At 54.2% G+C, this 18,607-nt stretch overlaps 1 protein-coding gene across 2 annotated transcripts; it reads right to left on the bottom strand.

Moving 5' to 3' along the window:
* Positions 1 to 1,888: 1,888 nt before the first annotated feature.
* OSR2 (odd-skipped related transciption factor 2) lies at positions 1,889 to 9,410 on the bottom strand. Of its 2 annotated transcripts, none has more exons than XM_062188182.1 (4): positions 9,322 to 9,410; positions 4,516 to 5,284; positions 3,390 to 3,489; positions 1,889 to 2,569 (listed from the first exon to the last, which is right to left on the bottom strand). In XM_062188182.1, the coding sequence occupies exons 2-4, from the start codon at positions 5,169 to 5,171 to the stop codon at positions 2,495 to 2,497; spliced, it is 831 nt and encodes a 276-aa protein (XP_062044166.1). In that variant the 5' UTR covers positions 5,172 to 5,284; positions 9,322 to 9,410; the 3' UTR covers positions 1,889 to 2,494. The 2 variants fall into 2 exon arrangements, with proteins under 2 accessions (XP_062044166.1, XP_062044165.1); XM_062188181.1 differs by having other exon boundaries at positions 1,889 to 2,651.
* Between the last annotated feature and the right edge of the window lie 9,197 nt (positions 9,411 to 18,607).

The raw sequence follows: 18,607 nt of genomic DNA on the forward strand, positions 1-18,607 counted from the left end.
TTGGAGAGGAACCCACTGTTCAAAAGTTCACCTGAGAGCATGAAAAATATGTGGGAAGAGTCAACTCTGATAGAAGCTAGATCCTTTGGGAATCTACATGGACAGACCTGGATTTAAGAATATAAATTGAGGGGTTTCTGTGGCAGTAATTCCTACCACAGGAGTCAAGATTCCAAAAATGTGTCACTAGATATCAAAAAGCAGAAACTGATCATGAAAATCAGTGGAAACCAGGATAGGGGCTTGGCACATGAAGAGCCCATCCAAGCAATTATTGAATTAATGAATAGATGAATTAACTTTAATTTTTGAAATAGTGTGAGTATGGCAAGGGAAGCTGCTTTCTCCACTTTCCCCTCTTTTTTCTTTTTCACTTCTGATCCTCCCTGCCCTGCCACACACACAAATCAAACAAATAGAGAGGAACAGCGTTCTGGTTACACCTATCTACATATCCCTGTGGCAGGGACTTCAAGGATATGCCTGCAGCTTGATAGTGAGCAAGGGTCAGTCTTTGATAATTCGACTGAACCTTATGCCATCAAACTGTGGCGCTTGAAGTCAGTGGGGGTGGGTGGGGCCGTGAGACTGACTACACAGAAAGAGCCTGCGGGATTAGGGGGCTCTGGGACAGTCAATATATAACCCTGTCCTAAAGTATTCAAATCTTCTGTATGAAGGCAGGCAGGATTTTGAGAGAGTAGGGGTAGGGAGGTCACTGAGTTAATTCTGTACAAACAAAGAAAACAAACAACTGTTTCATTCTTCTAAGAACCACACACACGCACGCCAGGCTCCATCCCTGCCCCTTCTCGGTAGTGAAACCCTAGGGCTCAGCCCTGGCTGGAGAATGCGCTGGTGTGAGCATTAGGCACTTACACCATGAGGACGCTTTGCTGGAGAGACTTGATCTTCCGGGAGAAGCAGAAGTGACTTCAGCCAGTTCCCTTGAGAACAGGATTAAGCAGTGAATTGGAATAATTTTTGAAACCTCCTAGTACATACCTTTCTGGAAGATTCTAAAGTACAAACATAGGACATGTTGTCTGGTATTATTCTGAAGGTGAGATATGCTATCCACTCATAAATATACAAATTTTTAAAAAATCTGATAATAATTCATTCACCCTGTTGTTTGGTATTAAAGAATTTGTGAGAATCTACTGGGTCACAGGGCCAAAGTTTCCTCTGCTGTTCCCTCTTTAACTTCAGTCATTTTCTTTCCAGTCTCTCCATATCACACCCATCTCTCTCTATCCAGAGCCTTCTATGCAAATCCTACACTACACTTCACTGTGGCCATTATACTGATGTCAAATCCCCCAGGAACCATTCGGGAAAGGCTGGAATGCCTCAGCAGGTGCTTAAATATTCTGTACATGGAGAAACCTGCGCTCCTGGCATTTTCCCAGGGACCAAAGACCACCCAGTGATGGCGACTCCACACTGGTGACCTAACTCAGCTTTGCAGAGAAGTCCTAGTCCTCCAAGGATCTCCACCCTTGGAAAGAAATATTTTTTTTTTCTTAATAGTTTCTCTTTTTTTCCTCTTCTCCCCCATCTTCTTGAAAGCTGTATCTTCCTGCACTCTTCTCCAGTAGAATTTTAGACTTCTCCCCTGAAGGCAGGATAAGGTCTGTCTACAGTGATAAATCAGAGAGATCAAAGTCTGATGGTAAGAGAAGTTGCCCATCATAAACTTTGACAATGGGTCAAGGACTTTTTTTAAAAAATGAAGTGGCAAGAAGCTCCCTTCTCTTCCTTTGCTGCATGCTACTTGCCAGCCTGGCTTTTCCAGCCTCTTATTAACCATGATCAGTGTATCACTTTTATCTGGGGGAATAATACACAAAGAATTGGAATAAAAGGGGATACGTACGACCTGAGGAGTATCAATTTTAATGTCTTTGAAAAACAAAGAGACAGCACCACTGTCCAATTCTAAATGCCACGGTCAAATAGGGAAGGGCTGGAGTTTCAGTAAGAGAGCCGTGAGAAGTCTTCTCTTTAAAAGTTAGGAACAAAGAATACCCCCTCAGCATCGGGATTTTTAGAGACAGCCCAGCCTTCCAGAATCCAAAGGGAAAACAGAAGTTAACTTAGCAAGACACTGGGGCAGGAGTGTTGAAACCAAACAAGGAAAAGTTTTATTTTGAAAATACAGTCCTTAAAGATAAACTTGGTTTCCATTTTCCATTATCTAGGTGCATCCCACAAGATACAAACACGAACAAAACAACAAAACAAAAGACCCACGACAATATGTACAGAGCTCTAAAATGAGCTGTGAATATCTACAGGTGAAGGGACGCAGTGCGTGGCTTGCTACAGTTCTCAGTCCTCCAGAAGAGTTCCCTCCTTGGAGCTGCAGGTGCGGCTGCAGCCGGGGAAGAGCTGGGGTCAGTGAAGGGTTGGGGAGTTGCGCATGGGGAGGGGAGCGGCGCGCCCGGGCCGGAGCCGGGGCTCTTCTAGAAGTCCTGGCGCGGAGTGTGAGTCAGGCTGTGCCGCCGCAGATCGCAGTTTCGCCTGAACACTTTGCCGCACTGCTCGCAGCTGTAGGGCTTGATGTCTGTATGGGTGAGAAGGTGAGTTTTCAGATTACTTCTCTGATTAAAGGTTCTTCCACATGTGGGACATTTGTGTGGAGATTCCTGTTCAGATGTGAAGCAAGCAAAGGATTAATCCTTCCCACCGCCATAGTTCCAGTCTTATCGGTAATCACAAGCGTTAACATAACAAGCGCGCGACAACAAAAGAGGGGACTTGCAGGAACAAAGCTGGGCTCCTAATCCTCCAATCACGAAAACACACGTGCAGGCGCACACGGCGGCCCCGCCGCGCTGCTCACTGCGGAGCAGACCCGCGGCCGCCGCGGCGGGCGGTGTGGGGGATCCCCAGCTCGTCCATTTCATCACCATGTCACAGGCAGGAAAAGGGGGAAGGAAAAACTCTAATCCTCTCTTAAGGAACGACATTCTCCCGGGTAATAAGGCTCCTCTTTGCTGGAAAATTAAACTATTCCTCAACGTTCCGAAAGCTACAAATTATGAGGCCCCTGGGAAAAAAGCACGTATGGGATTTCATCATTGCCTCCATTATCAAAATTACCTTTATTTCCTCCCAAACACGAAAGTTTTCTATGCAAGGCGGATCGGTTAAAAAAAAAAAATCCCAAAAGTACGATTTGCCATAAACAGTGGCCTGTACTTTCAGAAAAATATAAAATTTGATTTTGTATATTCAAAAAAAAAAATACGGAGTGCTGCCTTTCCCCACCTACAGATCTCTGAGCATTTTAAGAGAAAGACATTGCGATGGAACACCTTTTGTAAATTAGTCACGATGAAACCGAACCAGCCACTGCTTTTAAACAAGAAAAACCAACTTACCTGCATATGTAAAGTTTTGTGGACTGCCAACGTTCTAGACTGACAAAATCCTTTCCCACACTCCTGACATTTGAAGGGTTTTTCTTTGGAATGGATATACCTGAAAATCAACAGAAGGCTTCGTTGACACGGATGCCCCCCCTCCCCCCACACACACCTGAGTTTCTTTTGACAATTACTGAGTCCACTCCGGGCTGTCTCACTTGGAAGGACAAAAGAAACAATTTCCATTGTAATTGTTTTTAGACATCCCCCCCCCCCCCCCCCGGTGTAATTCTGTTTACGGTCAACCTCCTCTAACAGATGCCTCGAAACACGCCGGGCTTTTCTGTACACAGGATCGCCCTCTCCGGGTATTCGGGCGCTGCGCACCGAGCCCGCGGGAGCGCTTCGTGTTCTCTGGCATTCGGGCTGACCAAATCGGAACCTACACCTAGACCCAGGCTGGGGGTGGGGGTGGGGGGCACGTTCTCGGGAATCCCTTGACAGCAAGGCAGGGTGGGTACAGACGCCCACCTCTGACAACAGCAGGTAGAGTTGGGAGAAAGTACCTTCCCTCTGCCGCGTCTGGGGCGTTGTGCACCTAGGCAAACACCTGCGTCACAGGATTTCTCTAATGGTCGTTTCCTAACGCCCAGCGGAAGGCTGCGGAGGGGAGGCGGGGAGCTGCTGCTGCTAAATTCAGTGACCTTAAGACCCTCGCACACAACTCAAAAGAAGGGCTTTGGGGCGCACCTGGGAAGGGAAGGGAGGGAACCTGGCCCCGGGGTGGGTGGGTGGGGGACTTCCAGAATGGTCTGACGGCAGCCAGGACCAGCACCCACCCAGGGTTCCACTACCCACCACTCTCTCCTCCCCACTCCTCAGGACCACCCATCCCAGGACCAAGGCCAACCCGAGAGACTCTTCCAGCCCAACGACGTGGGGGTGAGGTGGGGGGGAAGGCCTCGCTTCACCCCTGACAAGAAGGCAGCAGGGGGCCGGCTGGGGAGCAGCGTGGATGCCGAGGCCCGCGGTTGGCTGACCTTGGAGGCAGATTCTGGCTCCCAGGGGATTTTAGAGGCACTTGGAAAGCTAGTCGGGGCCAACTCGCCTGCCCTCCCTGCCTCCTCCTTCCGCGCCTCACCTGTGATCCCGCAGGTGATCTTGCCTCCGGAAGGCTTTGTGGCAGATGTCACACGTGTATGGCCTCTCGTCCGTGTGGGTCCTCTCGTGGATGAGCAAATTGTAGGATTTGGTAAAGTGTCTGCCGCAAAACTTGCAGATAAATTCTTTTTTCGTTTTGGAGGGCAACCTGCCTCGAGAGGGCTTTCTGTCCGGAGTCAATTTACTGAGGCCGGAGAGGGGGCTGCCCAGCCCCGGGCTCAGCTTGGTCAGGTCTGCCATCTTAGGGGGGTCCTCTTGCGTGGCGGCCACGGCCAGGTTAGCAAAGTCGAAACGGGGCCGGTCCTTGTGCAGGGCTGGGAGTACATGGGCAATGGCCCCCTGCTTGGGGTGGAAGAGGTGGGTGGTGAAGGGCAGAGCCGGGAAGGGGAAGCGCGCGTCCACGAGGCCCTGCGCCGCCGCCATCTCGGTGATGGTGGAGCGGGTAATCTCGTGCACGTTGGGGTACCCCAGCGTCCAATGGTTCATGTGCATGGTCTGCACAGCACTGAGGCCGTATAGGCCCTGCAGGTGGTCCACGGCGGCGGGGAAGGTGTTCACGGCCTGCAGGAAGGAGTAGTTGGTGAGCTGCAGAGACGGGTGGAGCGGGATAGGCGCCGGCAGGGCCTTGCTCCCCATTTTCCGGGATGCTGGGGTGCGCAGGGAGCTGCCCCTTTCTTCCAGGTCTCACAGGCGAATGGGCGTGGGGTCCAGCAAAAACCCAAAGTGGCGACAACACGCAGAAAATAGCCCTGAAAATGGCAGGAGAGAGGGCGAAACCGTGACTATTATCCCAGCCGGCTCCTTGGGCCCTTTGGCGCTAGCGCGGGCTTTTACCGCACCTTCCCTCTCAGTCTCGTGCCCACTCCAACCCCAAGACCCCCTGAAGGAACCTGGAGCGGAGAGTGCAGCGTCTGTCCAGCGAGCGCGCACCGAGCTCGGCCCAGCCCGGGGAGGAAGTAACTCCTGACGAGCAGAGCGCCCCAGCCGCCCTCCTGGGCGCCCTAGGGGAGGTCGGATTCCGGGTACGCACACAGCAGGAGACTCGGATCCCAGTGGAAGAAAGGTGGGTAGGGGGCTCCAGCTCCGTCCACACCCGGCCCAGCCCACCCAGCCCCTCCCAACCAGGCGAAGCTCAGTCCAGCGCGACCACTGGAGACAGCAAGGGCCGCAGGCCGGGAATTGAGTTGCCGTCGCTCGGTGCTCGCCGGAGGAACCAGGGGCTGAGGGTCCGACCTGGGGCCCGAGGACCGGGATCAGCTCAAGTGCGGCGAATCCTTGCCCTCTGCGGCCCCGCGGGCCGCGTTGCAGCGCGATCGCCTTTCCTGCGTTCACCCGGCCCACGCCGGGCATGCTGGAGCGCAACCCGGGCGCGCTTCATCCTCCTGGGCCCTGCGGCCCGCAGAGGGGTCCACCTCGCCCCGCGTTGACCTTGGAGGCTTGCTTTTTTCCTTCCTCCGCTTCAGTCCCATTATCAGCCGTGACGGGACACAGGAAAGAAAGTGACACCTCGGCGGCCGGGTCCAGCCTCGAATCGCCCCTCCTCCTTCCCAGGGGCTGCTCCCTCCCTCCCGTTCCCCCCCACCACCAAGATCCCTTCCAGATGGTTCAGGCTGGGGGGGGGGGGGAGTGTGAGATGGGGGCGGAGAACGTGCCTGAAGCCGGAACCCCTTTTCCCAGACTGAGCGCCAAGCTCTCCCAAGGCCCGAGCAGCTGCCCGGCCTGGCACAAGGAGCAGCCCCTACACTGGGAAGGCCCCCTGGAGAGCGGAGCGAGCGGAGGAGAGGGCTCCCTGGGGAGCAAAAGAGAAGGAGCTGGGTGGGGCGAGGATGGGGGGCAGCCGCAGCAGGCCGGGTGCAAAGCAGCTCGACCCTAGTGGAGCAATCTTGTTTACCCGCTCCTAGGTGTGCACTGGGGCTCCAGCCACCGGGAAGGTGGCCCTGAGGTCTGCGGCCTGAGCGCCCGCAGGGAGCTGCCTGCTCCCTGCGCCCCCAATGGAAACACACGGGCTCCTCACCTGCATTCACCGTAGGCCACAGTCTCCCGCCCTTCAGAAGTGAGTTCAGCCGGCTTTGAGGTCCTGGGCCTTCCCCTCTCCCCCGCGGGTGGCCTCCCAAGGACTCAGAGCTTCCGTCTACCCCGGGTGAGGGCAGGCGGGCCTGTCTGTGGCGCCTTCGAACCCGACAGAAAGGTAGGAGGGCTTATACAGCCTCCCTTCCCCAGCCAACCCTTACTGCGCCCGAATTCTCTTCTCCAATCGTTGTGAGGTGTGGCCCGTGGCTGTACTGGAGGGTAGTTCGAGGGGGCTGCGCTAATGACACCGCGAGATGGCAAGACCGAAACTGGCTGTCTCCGTGGGGCCCACACCTTCCTCCTCCGTTTGGAACGACTGGGAGACAGGGATTTATTAACGAACCGCTTCTGCCTGGTGGTATGCAGTCTGGGAGCTCAGGCTGGGAGTTAATGAGAGGTGTGTTAACAGAGGGTCTCAGTCAGACCATTCAACCGAATCAGTAAACCCCCATTAGCAGGAAACTTTCCCACCACAAATCATGATGCATTTGTGTTCAGCGGCAACCCTCAAGCCCTCTCTCCTGGCGAGGTAGGAAAAGAAGATTCTGTTAACATCGCTGGTAACCCATCTGAAAATTTCTCCTCCGATTAAGAACCATAAATTCCACATTCATTTGATTCTCTTTGCATAATGAGGATATTCCAGAAATTCAAAATATTATTTTCCCTTAGTGTTGAAAAGCAATCTCTCTCCCATAGAGAGGAAACCGAAATTATTATTTGGGTGTATTCCCAGACGAGATTTCTTATAAATACTGGAGGCAGAAGCCCAACTCTCACCACGGGAAGTGTGCACTGGGGTGTGCGTGTAGGAGGGGAGTGTTGTCGACTGATAGATATCACCACCATGACTTGGATTCCAAGGTCACAGAGTGAGCTTTGCCATAAAGGTTACATTAATTCTCCAGTAGAGTTGAGTGCCATGTTCCTTCCTTTTCCCCTGAACGGTTTATGATACAAGAGTTAGTGACTATTCTAATTCCGCATCACGTTGGCACAAAAGTGCATGTCACAGAATTGTTCACTTTACTTTTCAGAGCAAATGGCTTCTTCAGGGACGAACAGCAAACCAGGGGCGCCTTCTGAAACCCTTTCACAAACCGAGCTGCCCTAAGCAGCGGCCCAATGCTTTGGCCATACATAATTAGGGAGTTTAGATTTACATGCTGCCCGTTTAGCTGCTGGAAATGTCTGTCCAAAGATGTTTGCAGTCAGTGCAGACATCTAAACTACTTTCGTTTTGTCCACAGATGAGCCATGGAGTTCCCACCCTGGGTTCCTGGTAAGACGCTCATTCCTGCCCTTCACTGCTCCTCCATCCCATTCCTGGGACCACTGGTTACTCTTAATCTTGCAAGAAAGAGAACTTAAACCATGGAAAAGGCATACATAATGTCGGTGGAGCTGGGGCTACTTTTCTGTCATCAGCTTCCTTCACAAGGATTTCCAGGCACCGACATGAGTTTTGTGAGGTCCACTGGCTGTCAACACGGGAGATGTCTACATACTAATTTCAGTTCAGGGAAGTTTTCAAACCACGGGAGGGAAAAAGGTAGCACGGTAACTTGATAAGGAGTTTCCCTCTTTGGAAATGGTGTTATTACACTGAATTATCTAAAAATAATTCACAGGCAGGGATCATCTGCTGAAACTTGTGCATGGGTACCTGAGAGAAGTGGCTGATGGATCAGTAGGCTTACAAAATTCAGCCCAAACCACAATAGAATTTTAAGTAAATGGAAAAGCAATAGTCTAAGGCAATCTTAGATCATTGGGGGGCGGGGGTGGAGAGGGGAGAGGTTGCAGACTGGAGGTTCCTGCCCCTTCACAGCGCCTCTGCCTTCCCGAGGAGTTAATTAAATTAAGATGCCTTCCGCAGAATCTGGGTTCTGTTTCTCTCTGTTCTCTCGCTGCCCCTGCGTGAGTAATTTTCTCGTTCTGCTCAGGGCTGTAGTTCCTTTAGCAGAGAAAGTAGCCGTCTGCGCCGCTTTGCTCCGGGGAGCCCCGGCCCTCTTTTGTCTTCTACTAACAGGTAAAGGAGACACCGCCGGCGCTCCCTCCGCAAACACCTTTTCCTCCCTCGTTCTTACAACCGCAACTCCCTTTTTCGGTGGCTATTTGTCGCGAGCCAAATGTTTTTAAGCCCCTGCGGAGTCTGCCTTCTGTCTCCTCCGCTGGGACTGAAGAGTGGAAGGAAAATCAGAAAGCCAGCAGGCGGTTGGAGAATTAACCTAGCACTGAACTATTTCCCCCTTGAAACGTGCCTGCAGCTGCGCGGGCCAGGCGGGCACGGCGCGTCCAGGCCCCTCGCGCTGCGCTGCCGCTGCTGTTCCGGGACAGGTCCACTCGGGTGTCCTAGGGCGGGGACAGAAACTCCATGGGGTTGTGGGTTTGATCTCAGCCAAAGTCGATCGGCTTTTATAAGTAAGTCTTTCCTGATTAAATGTCCCCCAAACAGAACTAGAGAAATAGCACCTACGTGTGTGTGTGTGTGTGTGTGTGTGGTTTGGGTGTTAGCTGGAAGTCGCTTCCCAGGGATCCGAGGAAGTGAGCACAATGCCCCAGGATCTCATCCGTACGATTTCTTTTCACAGTGTCTGAACTTGCGGCAACGCCAGACCGAGAACCTGAGCGCCCCCTGCAAACCCCAAGCCCTTCCCTCCTTCCCGGGAGCCGCAGGGGTCCGTTGCAGACCCTTCCCAGAGCAGACACTCACCTCCGGCAGAAAAATCTGCCTGGGAAGCCCCGCTCAGACCAGGTCCCGGCTGCGAGGCGCAAGGCTTGGAAAGGTCATCGGGTCCACGCCGGACAAACTTCTTCCCGGCGGAGTCCCGGGAGCCGTGGACATGATCTGGAGGACGGACGGCGGGCAGCGAAAGCGAGAGTGGATCCTCGTTTTCGTCGGCAATGTACGCGGAACGTATAAAGACGCGGGGGTGCCTGGGGCCGGCGCTCAGCGCTCCCCCGAAACTCCGCGCCCAGGCGAGCCTCTCGTCGCCGACTCCGGGTGAGGTCGGAGCCCGCAGCCTCGCAGGGCCATTCCCCTCCAGGAGCGAGCGCGCCGAGCTCCGTCCCCGCCCGCGTCCCACCCCAGGCTGCCCCGGGCCGGGAGTCCCGGGCTTTAGTAGCGGCCCCGCCTCCCCTCCGGGCGGGCGTCCCGCCGCCGAGCCGGGCCCACTGCGCCCTGGCTCCGCCTCCGCGCCCGGCGCCCGCTAATGGTCCACTCTGTTTACTTGTGTTTGGATAGCAACTGAGTCTTAAAGGCACAGGTTTGCTTGAGGTGTCCCTGTTAGAGAGATGGAGCCCAACGTGACTCAGTTCGAAACTCCCGCGCGAACACAACGCCCACCCCCTTCCTTCGTGGTGCCACTTTGCCTTACAGTGTTAGAAACTCGGCGAAGACCCCGCAGAGAAGCCCAAAGGGCATGTTGTGGTTTTACTCGGTGCGCGCCCTGGCTTCATTTCCACATCTTAACAAGTTTAACACGACCTTCTTCACAGGGTAAAAGGCAATCAGTTCTAGATTATATCCTCCGGCATTTAGCACCCTCCCCTCAATTTTAAACAGTTTTGGACATGCTTTTGGTCAATTAGGACGATATGTGTAGTCTGCTTTTCCCCTGCTGGTTTCAAAACGAAGTTTGTTTATAAAGGTGACAATTGACTAATTTCGTAATTACTGCAGAGACATGTGGAATGCACCAGAAGAAATTTCTTCCAGTATTTGAGCTTTAATCAGCGCGTGTATATTTCATACGCAGTTAACCAACCTGGTTAGAATGGGTGGGCATCTGCAACCCATTGGCAAAAAATTAAGTAATCCAACTGCGTTGGGTGAGCAAGCATCGAGAACCTTTTGGCAGAGATGATCCTGGCTTCTCAAGACGCATACATCTTCATCCCCAGAGAAAACTGAGTCCACCGTTGGAGAAGGGAAGTTAACCGAATTTGAAGTGCAGTGATAGGTTGTCCAAGTTCTCCCCAACGTTGGGTCAGACGTGAGTAGAACTGCAAAAACGCACCTCGGCCCCTCTGGAATAGGCTGGCCGAGTGACAGAAAGAGAACAGCACGCACCCGCTCTAAGCAGCCTCTTTTCGCAGAAAATGTGCGTGAGCAACGCTCTGCAAACCCCCCCCCCAAAAAAAAAACAAAAAAACAAAAAAAACAAAAAAAAACCGTCCTTCGTCCCAGACGAGTCGCCAGAGGGGACTGGCGTTAGCCCATGGCAAGCCAGCGCTCAGGGGTGCGGGTCTTCCTGCCAAAAAGGCCATGCACTTTTGAACCGGTTCCACCAAAAGATGGTTTTGGATGAGCCTCCCCAGAGGGCTCTGAAAACCATCTCAATCCTGTGGGGGCAGTGGACAAACGCACGTGGAAGGCTGAACACCGCCAAAAGGCGAATGCACGGAGTGGGGAGCCGGGTAGAACCTACAAGGTATTATTTTATTAAGATAAAACTCTTTCTATCTTGTTCATGCCGAGGTGGATCGAATTTTTCGTTCTTCTGCTTAACTATAATTCAAGAACAGCAGTTTCCTCCTTCCTTGTCTTTCCAACTTCTGAAAGAGTAAAAAAAAAAAAAAAAAAGTGAGCATGCAGTGCTTAGCTGCTTCAAGGTAAATTTAACAAACAGCATGGAAGTAGCTAAGAGTTCGCAGTTGAAAACAAAACAACCGTTTTCCCTGGTGGGGTCCAGAGGGGAGCTTTCATTTTAGCGCTCGGTACCGAGCCTCAGCTTCGGGGATGCCTGCGGTCCCCTCTCTCCAACCGCCTCATTCCTTCCGCAGCTTTTCTCAATTTGGGAGCTTTGGAGGGAACTTTCTCTTCTTTCAGAGTCCCCGGGACGCACCCTCGGCGGCGTGGCGACCTGAAGAACGTTCCTACTCCTCGTAGTTCCTCTCCACCCCAGCGGAGGCAGTTCGCTGGCGGCGGGCTTCACACCTTTCCCGCCCTACGCGTGTGTACGTTGGGTGCGGAACCACCCGACCTTCCAACCACCCACGAGCTGCGCCCTCTTTCCACAAACCTCCTGAGCCCGGATTTTTCTTTCTTTTTCTTTTCTTTTCTCTCTTTTTTTTTTTTTTTTTTTTTTTGTGCAGGCACGCGTTTACCTCGCCCACCCCAGCCTCCAAGGTTCCAAAATGGAGGCCCGGCCACGGCGGCCACGAGCGCCGCCGCATTCGCTCGGAAGGTAGGGAAGGATCCATAAGCCGACGTAGGGCAGAGCCGCGTGGCCCGGCAGCGCCTCGGCGGCCTCTGGCCTCTGCGGCCGCGAGGCGCAGGTGCGTGCCCGGAGCGGCCGAGCGCCTGCCGATGGAGCGCCGCGCCGCCCTGAGCTAGGGGCTCCCCCGGCCCCAGCCACCTCCGCGCCCACCCGGGGCCGGCCCTGGAGATTCTCCGAGCTCAGACTCGGAGCACTCCACGTCCCGTCTCGCGTCCACGGCGCACGCCTTGCGGGGGCCCACAAACCACAGCTCACCGGCCAGGCTCCCGCCCGGCTACAGCGCACGGCGCGGAAGAGAGGCCGCCGGGCCCACCGGCGGCGAGGTCTGGGTGTGCGGCCAGGGCAGTGGGTCCCAGAGCCGGCTGCGGTCCCGCCGCGCCCCGGGGTGGGCTGGGTCTCCGCGGAGCCGTCCCACTCCCCCTGCGCCCTCGGCAGCTGTTTGGCGGCCGGATCGGTCTGCGCTTCGGCGGACGGGTCATCTGCTATCCTCACGGCTCTGGGCGTTCCACACCAAGGACGCTTGCAAGGGGGACGGCTCACAGACTGACCAGGGGCGCGAGACCGCTGCAGGTTTACGCCCCGGGAGGCCGGGGAGAGGAAACGCGGAGGAGCTGGAGGAGGAGGGGGCACGCCGCGCAGGTCCCGGCCCCCCCCCGGCCCACCCAGGAGGCGCTGCCAGTTCGGGCGGCGAGCAGGTGTCAGACAAGGACTTCCCCAGAGCTGTTTCCGACCCTCTCCGGCCGCGCGCCGAGAACACACTAAACGCTTTTATTTATTTTTTTTGCAACACAGCTTATGGAAACCTTATATATATTTTTTTCTTCCAGGGATCCCAGCTGCCTCTACTCCTTAGATCTCATCGACCCACTCCCCCGCTTTTCTCTGCCTCTGCGGGGCGGACACCTTTTGTATTTGAACTTCGCGCACTGTGTGCTGTTTTTTTTTTTTTTTCCCCTAGCCTGGAGGCATGAGCAGCCCAGCTTTGCCCCGCGTGCGTGCACTCCCTCCGGTCCTGGAGTAGTGAGAGGCCGGGGCAACGCGGGATCGAAGGCACTGGGCTCAGAAAGGAGGGTGAGAGGGTGTCGGCGAATAAAGGGGGCAGGGCGGAGAAGATGAAGTATCTGATCTTTTTCCAAAGTGCGTCGGAGCTGGGATGAGGTGCGAAAGCGCCGGCGCTGGCTGGAGCTCGGCAGCCGGCGGGAAGGGCCGCAGCGCCCCCTGGAGGCGCAGGCTGAGCATTTTGTGGCGCGGACTCCAGGGGCAGCCACCTGGGCGACCCGCCCCGGGGTGTGAGTGCGTGGACGCCAGCGACCCCAGCGGCGGCCAGGTCCTGTTCCCCTGGAGCCGAGCCCCCGCACGGCAGGGAAAGGGCAATGCGCGCGGCAGGGGTCCTGGGAGAGGGCCTGGGCACGTCGTCAGCGCCAATAAACCACTCCGCCCTCCCCGCCAGGCCTTTGCAGGCGCTCCACGTGTGTGTGTGTGTGGGGGGGGCCCTACGACGTCTCGCCTGGCCAGTTTCCAAGATGGAGCTTCCGACCCACGGCGCCAGTCCGGGCTGCCCTGACTCCCCCAGGACAGGAGAAAGACGCTTCGTCCTGACCCCAGCGCGGGGAGTTCGCAGGCGGCGGCTTCCAAGGCCAGGGCTATTGCCCCGGCGCGAGATGTAAGGGGTTTCTCAAGGTTCCTTACACAGCGGCCCCGCACACCGCGGCCTGCGCCTCACGGCACCCCAGCCTCTAAGGCCTTGTAGGGCACGTTTCCCCGACGGGGCTGCCTGGAGCGGGCGCAGGCGCGTGTCGAGGGCGCGGGGCTCGGCAGGGGCGTGCGCACCATTCCCTGTCCCTGCCAACCGGTCCTGCGGCCCAGCTACCCCAGAGTCCGGCCAGGCCGCTAGTTCCCGGAGCCCGGGGCTGGCAGTGCCGTGCACAACGGGGAGAGGTGAGGAGGACGCGTTGGGACCAAGGGCGCTCTCCAGATGCCTGCTTCCTCTCCCAGCTTCATCCCGCGGGCGGCCGAGACGAGAGCCCTTCCGGCCTCCAGCTTGCGGGGGTCCCCAAGCCGAGGAGCTGTCTCGTGGGAACGTTCCGGAGCCGATCCTGGGAGCAGATCCTTCCTGGAGTTCGGGTGCAATCCGACTTTAGATTTCCCCGGGTGAGATCTTCTGGCCGCGGTAGCAGCGAAGCCCACAGCCAACCCCAGGCCGGGTACCTCGACGACCCGCCAACCCGTGGCGCGCCTCGAGATGCTGCCCGCTGCCCCGCGCCTTCGCGCCGTCCGTTGTCCCAAAACTGGTGTAGGGGACCGGAGCCGGCCGAGCCGCGGGCTGCCCTGCGCACGTGTGGCGCCCGGGTCTGGCTGGGCAGCCTCCAGGCCGCACGGACCGGGCGTGCTTTTGCCGCCAGCGCCCGCCCCCCCCCGGGGAGAGCCAGGCCAAGTCTTAGCTCCTACGGCAAAGCACAGCTTCGAAAACTCTCGCTGCTCTTCTAACGGATTCCGGCAGTGTTGGGAAGACGTTGGGCTCTTCGGTGGGCGTCCCTGCGGGGCAACTGCTTTTGCGCGGTTTGGGACGGGCCCGGTTACCGAGCTCTCAAAGGATCATCCTTAGAAAAAAAAACTCCGCTGTGTAAGCGTAGGTTTTGTTCTGGTGTCCTCGCGGTGTTTTGTGCGTACCCACAGTTGCCCACGCTGAAACTCCGGGGAGATTCTAGCGGAAGTCACGGTCCCCGGCAGTGAGCGGGATGCTGCTGGGTTAGCTCTGAGCGTCTGCCTCCGACGTGCGTTCAAGGAACGCCCGTTTGGAAAGTGCCCTGGAGTTTCCGGTTCTCGCTGCCGAGTACGGGTTTCTGGGGCGTTGAGATGGGTCTAGAGGGACCCTCCAAAGCAGAGGTCCTCAAAGTGTGGTTTCACAGCGGCAGCAGCGTCTGGAACGTGCCGCAAAAAGCCAGTTCTCTGGTCCCACCTCCGGAGTCAGGAGCCTGCGGTTGATTGTGATGCGCGGGGGAGCCTGAGAACCACTGACCTCCCCGCCGCCGTGGACCCTGGACAGCAACCGCGGGCGTGCGATTACCTTTCCGGCTCCCTCCCTCCCTCCTCCTCCTTTTGCCTTCCCCTGGGAGAATGCCCGGTAGGCATCTGGCAAGGAGAAGGTCATTCATTCATTCACTCACTCTTTGGCTCAGGCATCTCATTTTGCGGAGGCATCTCCCAAGTCCTTGGAAAGGTGCTCAAGTTTGCACAGGTGAACTGAACACGGCCCCTCCCTGGACGGTGCACGAAGAGCGAGGGAGGAAAAAGCAGCCCGGGTGCCTTTCCCTTTCATGGCTGGTTGTTGTTAATTATTATAATCTAACACCAGATTTGATCACATTCAAGGAACAGGAGCACCCCAGCCGAGTTTAGTTTCCAACCTTTTGGTGCCCTTGCCTTCCCTTCTCGATCAGACAGATGCCAGTCTTTTGCTATTTGCATCCGGCTCTAGGGACCCTGCGTCTCTTCTGCACGCCGTGCTTGCACACTCACCTTCGCACACCCTGTCCACACCCCGCCTACCCTCTCTGCGTCGGGTCGGAGTGCAGGGGCTGGGGAGGGGAGAGTGAGGGGGGCGAGGAGAGTGTCGCAGCCGCAGATCCTGAGTGGACCAGGGCTCCAGCCTCTGTGCCTGGTGCTGCTCGGGACGCGCTGAGCAAAGCCGAGAGGGACACGGGGGTCGAGCGCACTGGCTCCCACCTGCTGGCGTCTTGAGTCCGGCTGCCCCAATAGGCCAGCCCCAGGCAGCTCAGGAAGGGCGCTGAAGTACGACTCTAGACACGGTGATTTGGCACTTTAACTTTGGACCAAGTCCTTTTCCTTTCTCTGGGCAGTAAAACACAGTCCACCCATCCCGCACCTTTCCCTGGGGTACCTGAACATCTTTCCAGCCTTCGCAAGCACCAGATCAACCACCCTGCAGATTTCTCTGTGCACAACTCTAGGTGGGAGATTCTGAGCTCAGCCAGACAAAGAGCGGCCACCGTGGACCCTTTGCTTCCCTCGGAGATTCTCTGGTGTGGGCAGTGAGAGCCAGAGAAGGCTCTTCTTGGGCCCCCTCCCTCTCCCTCCAGACAGTATCCAGTTCCTCAAAAATCCAGTCTCACTAGAAGCCTCCGGTCTGTTTTCAGATTTAAAAAAAGGTTTCATTTTAGTGAGTCAGGGCAGGGGAAAACACACACAAAAACAATGTGTTCACTGACCCTCATCAATTGTCCACAAGCGTTCATCTCTCCTTGGACAAAGCTTGCTATCTTTAAGTGACCTTTCCTTATGGGATTTTCGAAATATAAAATGTATAATGGTCAGGAACATGATAATCTCTTTACAACCAGTGATCGTATTTCTCAACAGGATTTTCTTCCCAGTGCAGATGGTTTGACATAGTAACATTCAAACCAGCCAGCACTTAGGAAATGCCAAGGCCAATATTTGAATTCAGATACAAGTTTTAACAAAGGAAAACGTATATCCTTGTAGCTGTTTGCCTGCGAATATTCCCCAGAGGATTAATACACTATTCTTGAATCCAATCCAAGTTAGCAAACTCTACCATCTGTGAGGTGCCAACTCATAAGGCACATATAGTTCCTTTCAGACAAATATATTTGAGTGTCTGCTATGTACCAGGTACTAGGCAATTGTGTTACTGTTTGAAATCCTGGACTTTCATCCTGACTTGGGGGTTGGGGGGGAGGCAAGAAAAGTGGGATTTGAAAGTAGATTTCCCCCCGGTTTTGTTAAATTGTTAAAGTATTTGTACTTAACAGTAATTGTTAAAACATTTACTGAACTCTCTCTTACATTTTTAGGTCATTTTTACAAGTCAAGGAGAGAAAATCAGCATTTAAGCCAACTCATTCATTTATTGGAAAGTGAATGCCAACACAGGCTTAACTTTTGGCTTTCTGACTGGAAGACAACATTTTACCATAATGTTATTTCGCATGATGCCAGGTGATAATTCAACTGTAGATTCCTTATGATTGGTGACCGTAGCTCACTCAAGCCTGTTCTCACCTCCTGACTGTGTAGAGGAAACAGATCCTTCTTCCCCTGGCCCCCTTGCTGAAGGCAGGAGACAAGGCAGGGGCAGATGGTTGCATTCGCCCAGTCCTGGTAGTTCTTTGGTAGAACTTGGACCAGGACCCGCTCTGATCCAAGTTTCAGAAAATCTAGGTCTTAGCAGAAGTAATGAGCTCTGTTACGTTTGCTGCTGAGTTCCAAACCCAGGCAACTTCAAGGCACCGGCATGAGAGGCCGAGAAGACTTAGTCCACATGCTGTTTCATAATGCCTGATGGCACTGCGTGTCGTAGCCGTGTACTCTGTTTTACAGCCACCTAACCCCTTTTGCCATGTCTTCTCCACAGACCCTTCCCGACCCATGCTTGGTAAGTGGGCTCGCCTCCAGGAATCAGCCTGGGTGGATGCTGTGATGGCAGGACACCAGGCAGCAGCGTTTCTAACATGTGTTAGGCCATGGTTGCCTTTTCCTTTCCCTGGAAAAGAACACACAGTGCAAGCTGTCTCCCAGGCCCTGAGGCAACCATCCAAATGCCCTATGTGGAGGGCCCGCCCAGGCCCAGGAGAGAGTGGGGGAGAACATGAGTGTGTCATATGGGTGTGTGCTCTAGTCTCGTTCCCTCTGTCTCATCTTTGACCACATTCCCTTGACAAGCCATATGTCCTGGGAGTGACCTGGAATATATTAAGGTTTGTGGAATCCCTGCAGAGCAAGGGAGCAATAGCAGAGTGGGATCTGAGACCTATGAATTCACGTAACATCTGTTTATTGCGGCTATTTGGTATAGGTAGGCCCTACCAAGTGGTAGGTAGGGATGCAACAGGAAATAAGGATCTGCAGTCTCGTGGAGAGATGGATAAGTAAGTAGGCAATTATGATAGAGTTTAAATCAGGAACATAGATGTAAGCTTCCTAATTAATGGCTCTATCATGTTGATCGAGTCATACCCCTTGTCAAAGCCTCAGTTTCTGAATCTGCAAATTAAGGATACTCAGAGGGTTAAATGACATGGGTGCATAGCAATGTTCTTAGTAGTTCTGACTCTTTCTTGCCCGTTAACATGAACTGACCTGTCAGCATAAAATCATTCCTCCTCTTCCTGCAAAGACTTGGAGAGGAGACAGTAGAAGAAATTTAACCCAGGGCTTGTATCTAGTTGTTGAGAGTACGCAAATTAAGTCGCTGCAACACGTGTTAGAGGAAAAGTCAGTCATCTTTGACAGTGAGATTTTTATCAAGAGAAAAATGTCTGCAAGTTCACTGTTTCCTGAGAAGTAGGGATACTGTGAGGGTACTTCAAAGTTTGTGGGGAAAAAATGGAATTAAAAGATAATGCACATTCTCACAAAGTTTTTCAAGATTTATTTTATATTGTGCATTTCATTTCATTGTACACTTGTTTTTATGGCAGCCAGAGAATACATGGGGTGAATCCATGATTAATAGACTTCTCAGCCTGGAAGCCATTGTTTTTGGAAATACTCTCTAGTGTAATGATGATGCAACTGATTTTGGTATGTCATTGGCATGAGAAAAATGGCAACAGAATACAATTGAACTGGGAGTACCAGAAAATTCAAAATAACATAAATTTAAACTACAGAGAAGTTGACTTCTCTCACATGTAAATACAGACAAGCCAGTGTCAAGATGGTGACCAGATCCTCGATTGTCAGTTGCTGTACTTGGGATTCTATTATCATGTTGTTTCATCACCTTCAAGA

This window comes from Lepus europaeus, chromosome 4, assembly GCF_033115175.1.
Source record: "Lepus europaeus isolate LE1 chromosome 4, mLepTim1.pri, whole genome shotgun sequence".
NCBI classification, from domain to species: Eukaryota; Metazoa; Chordata; class Mammalia; order Lagomorpha; family Leporidae; genus Lepus; species Lepus europaeus.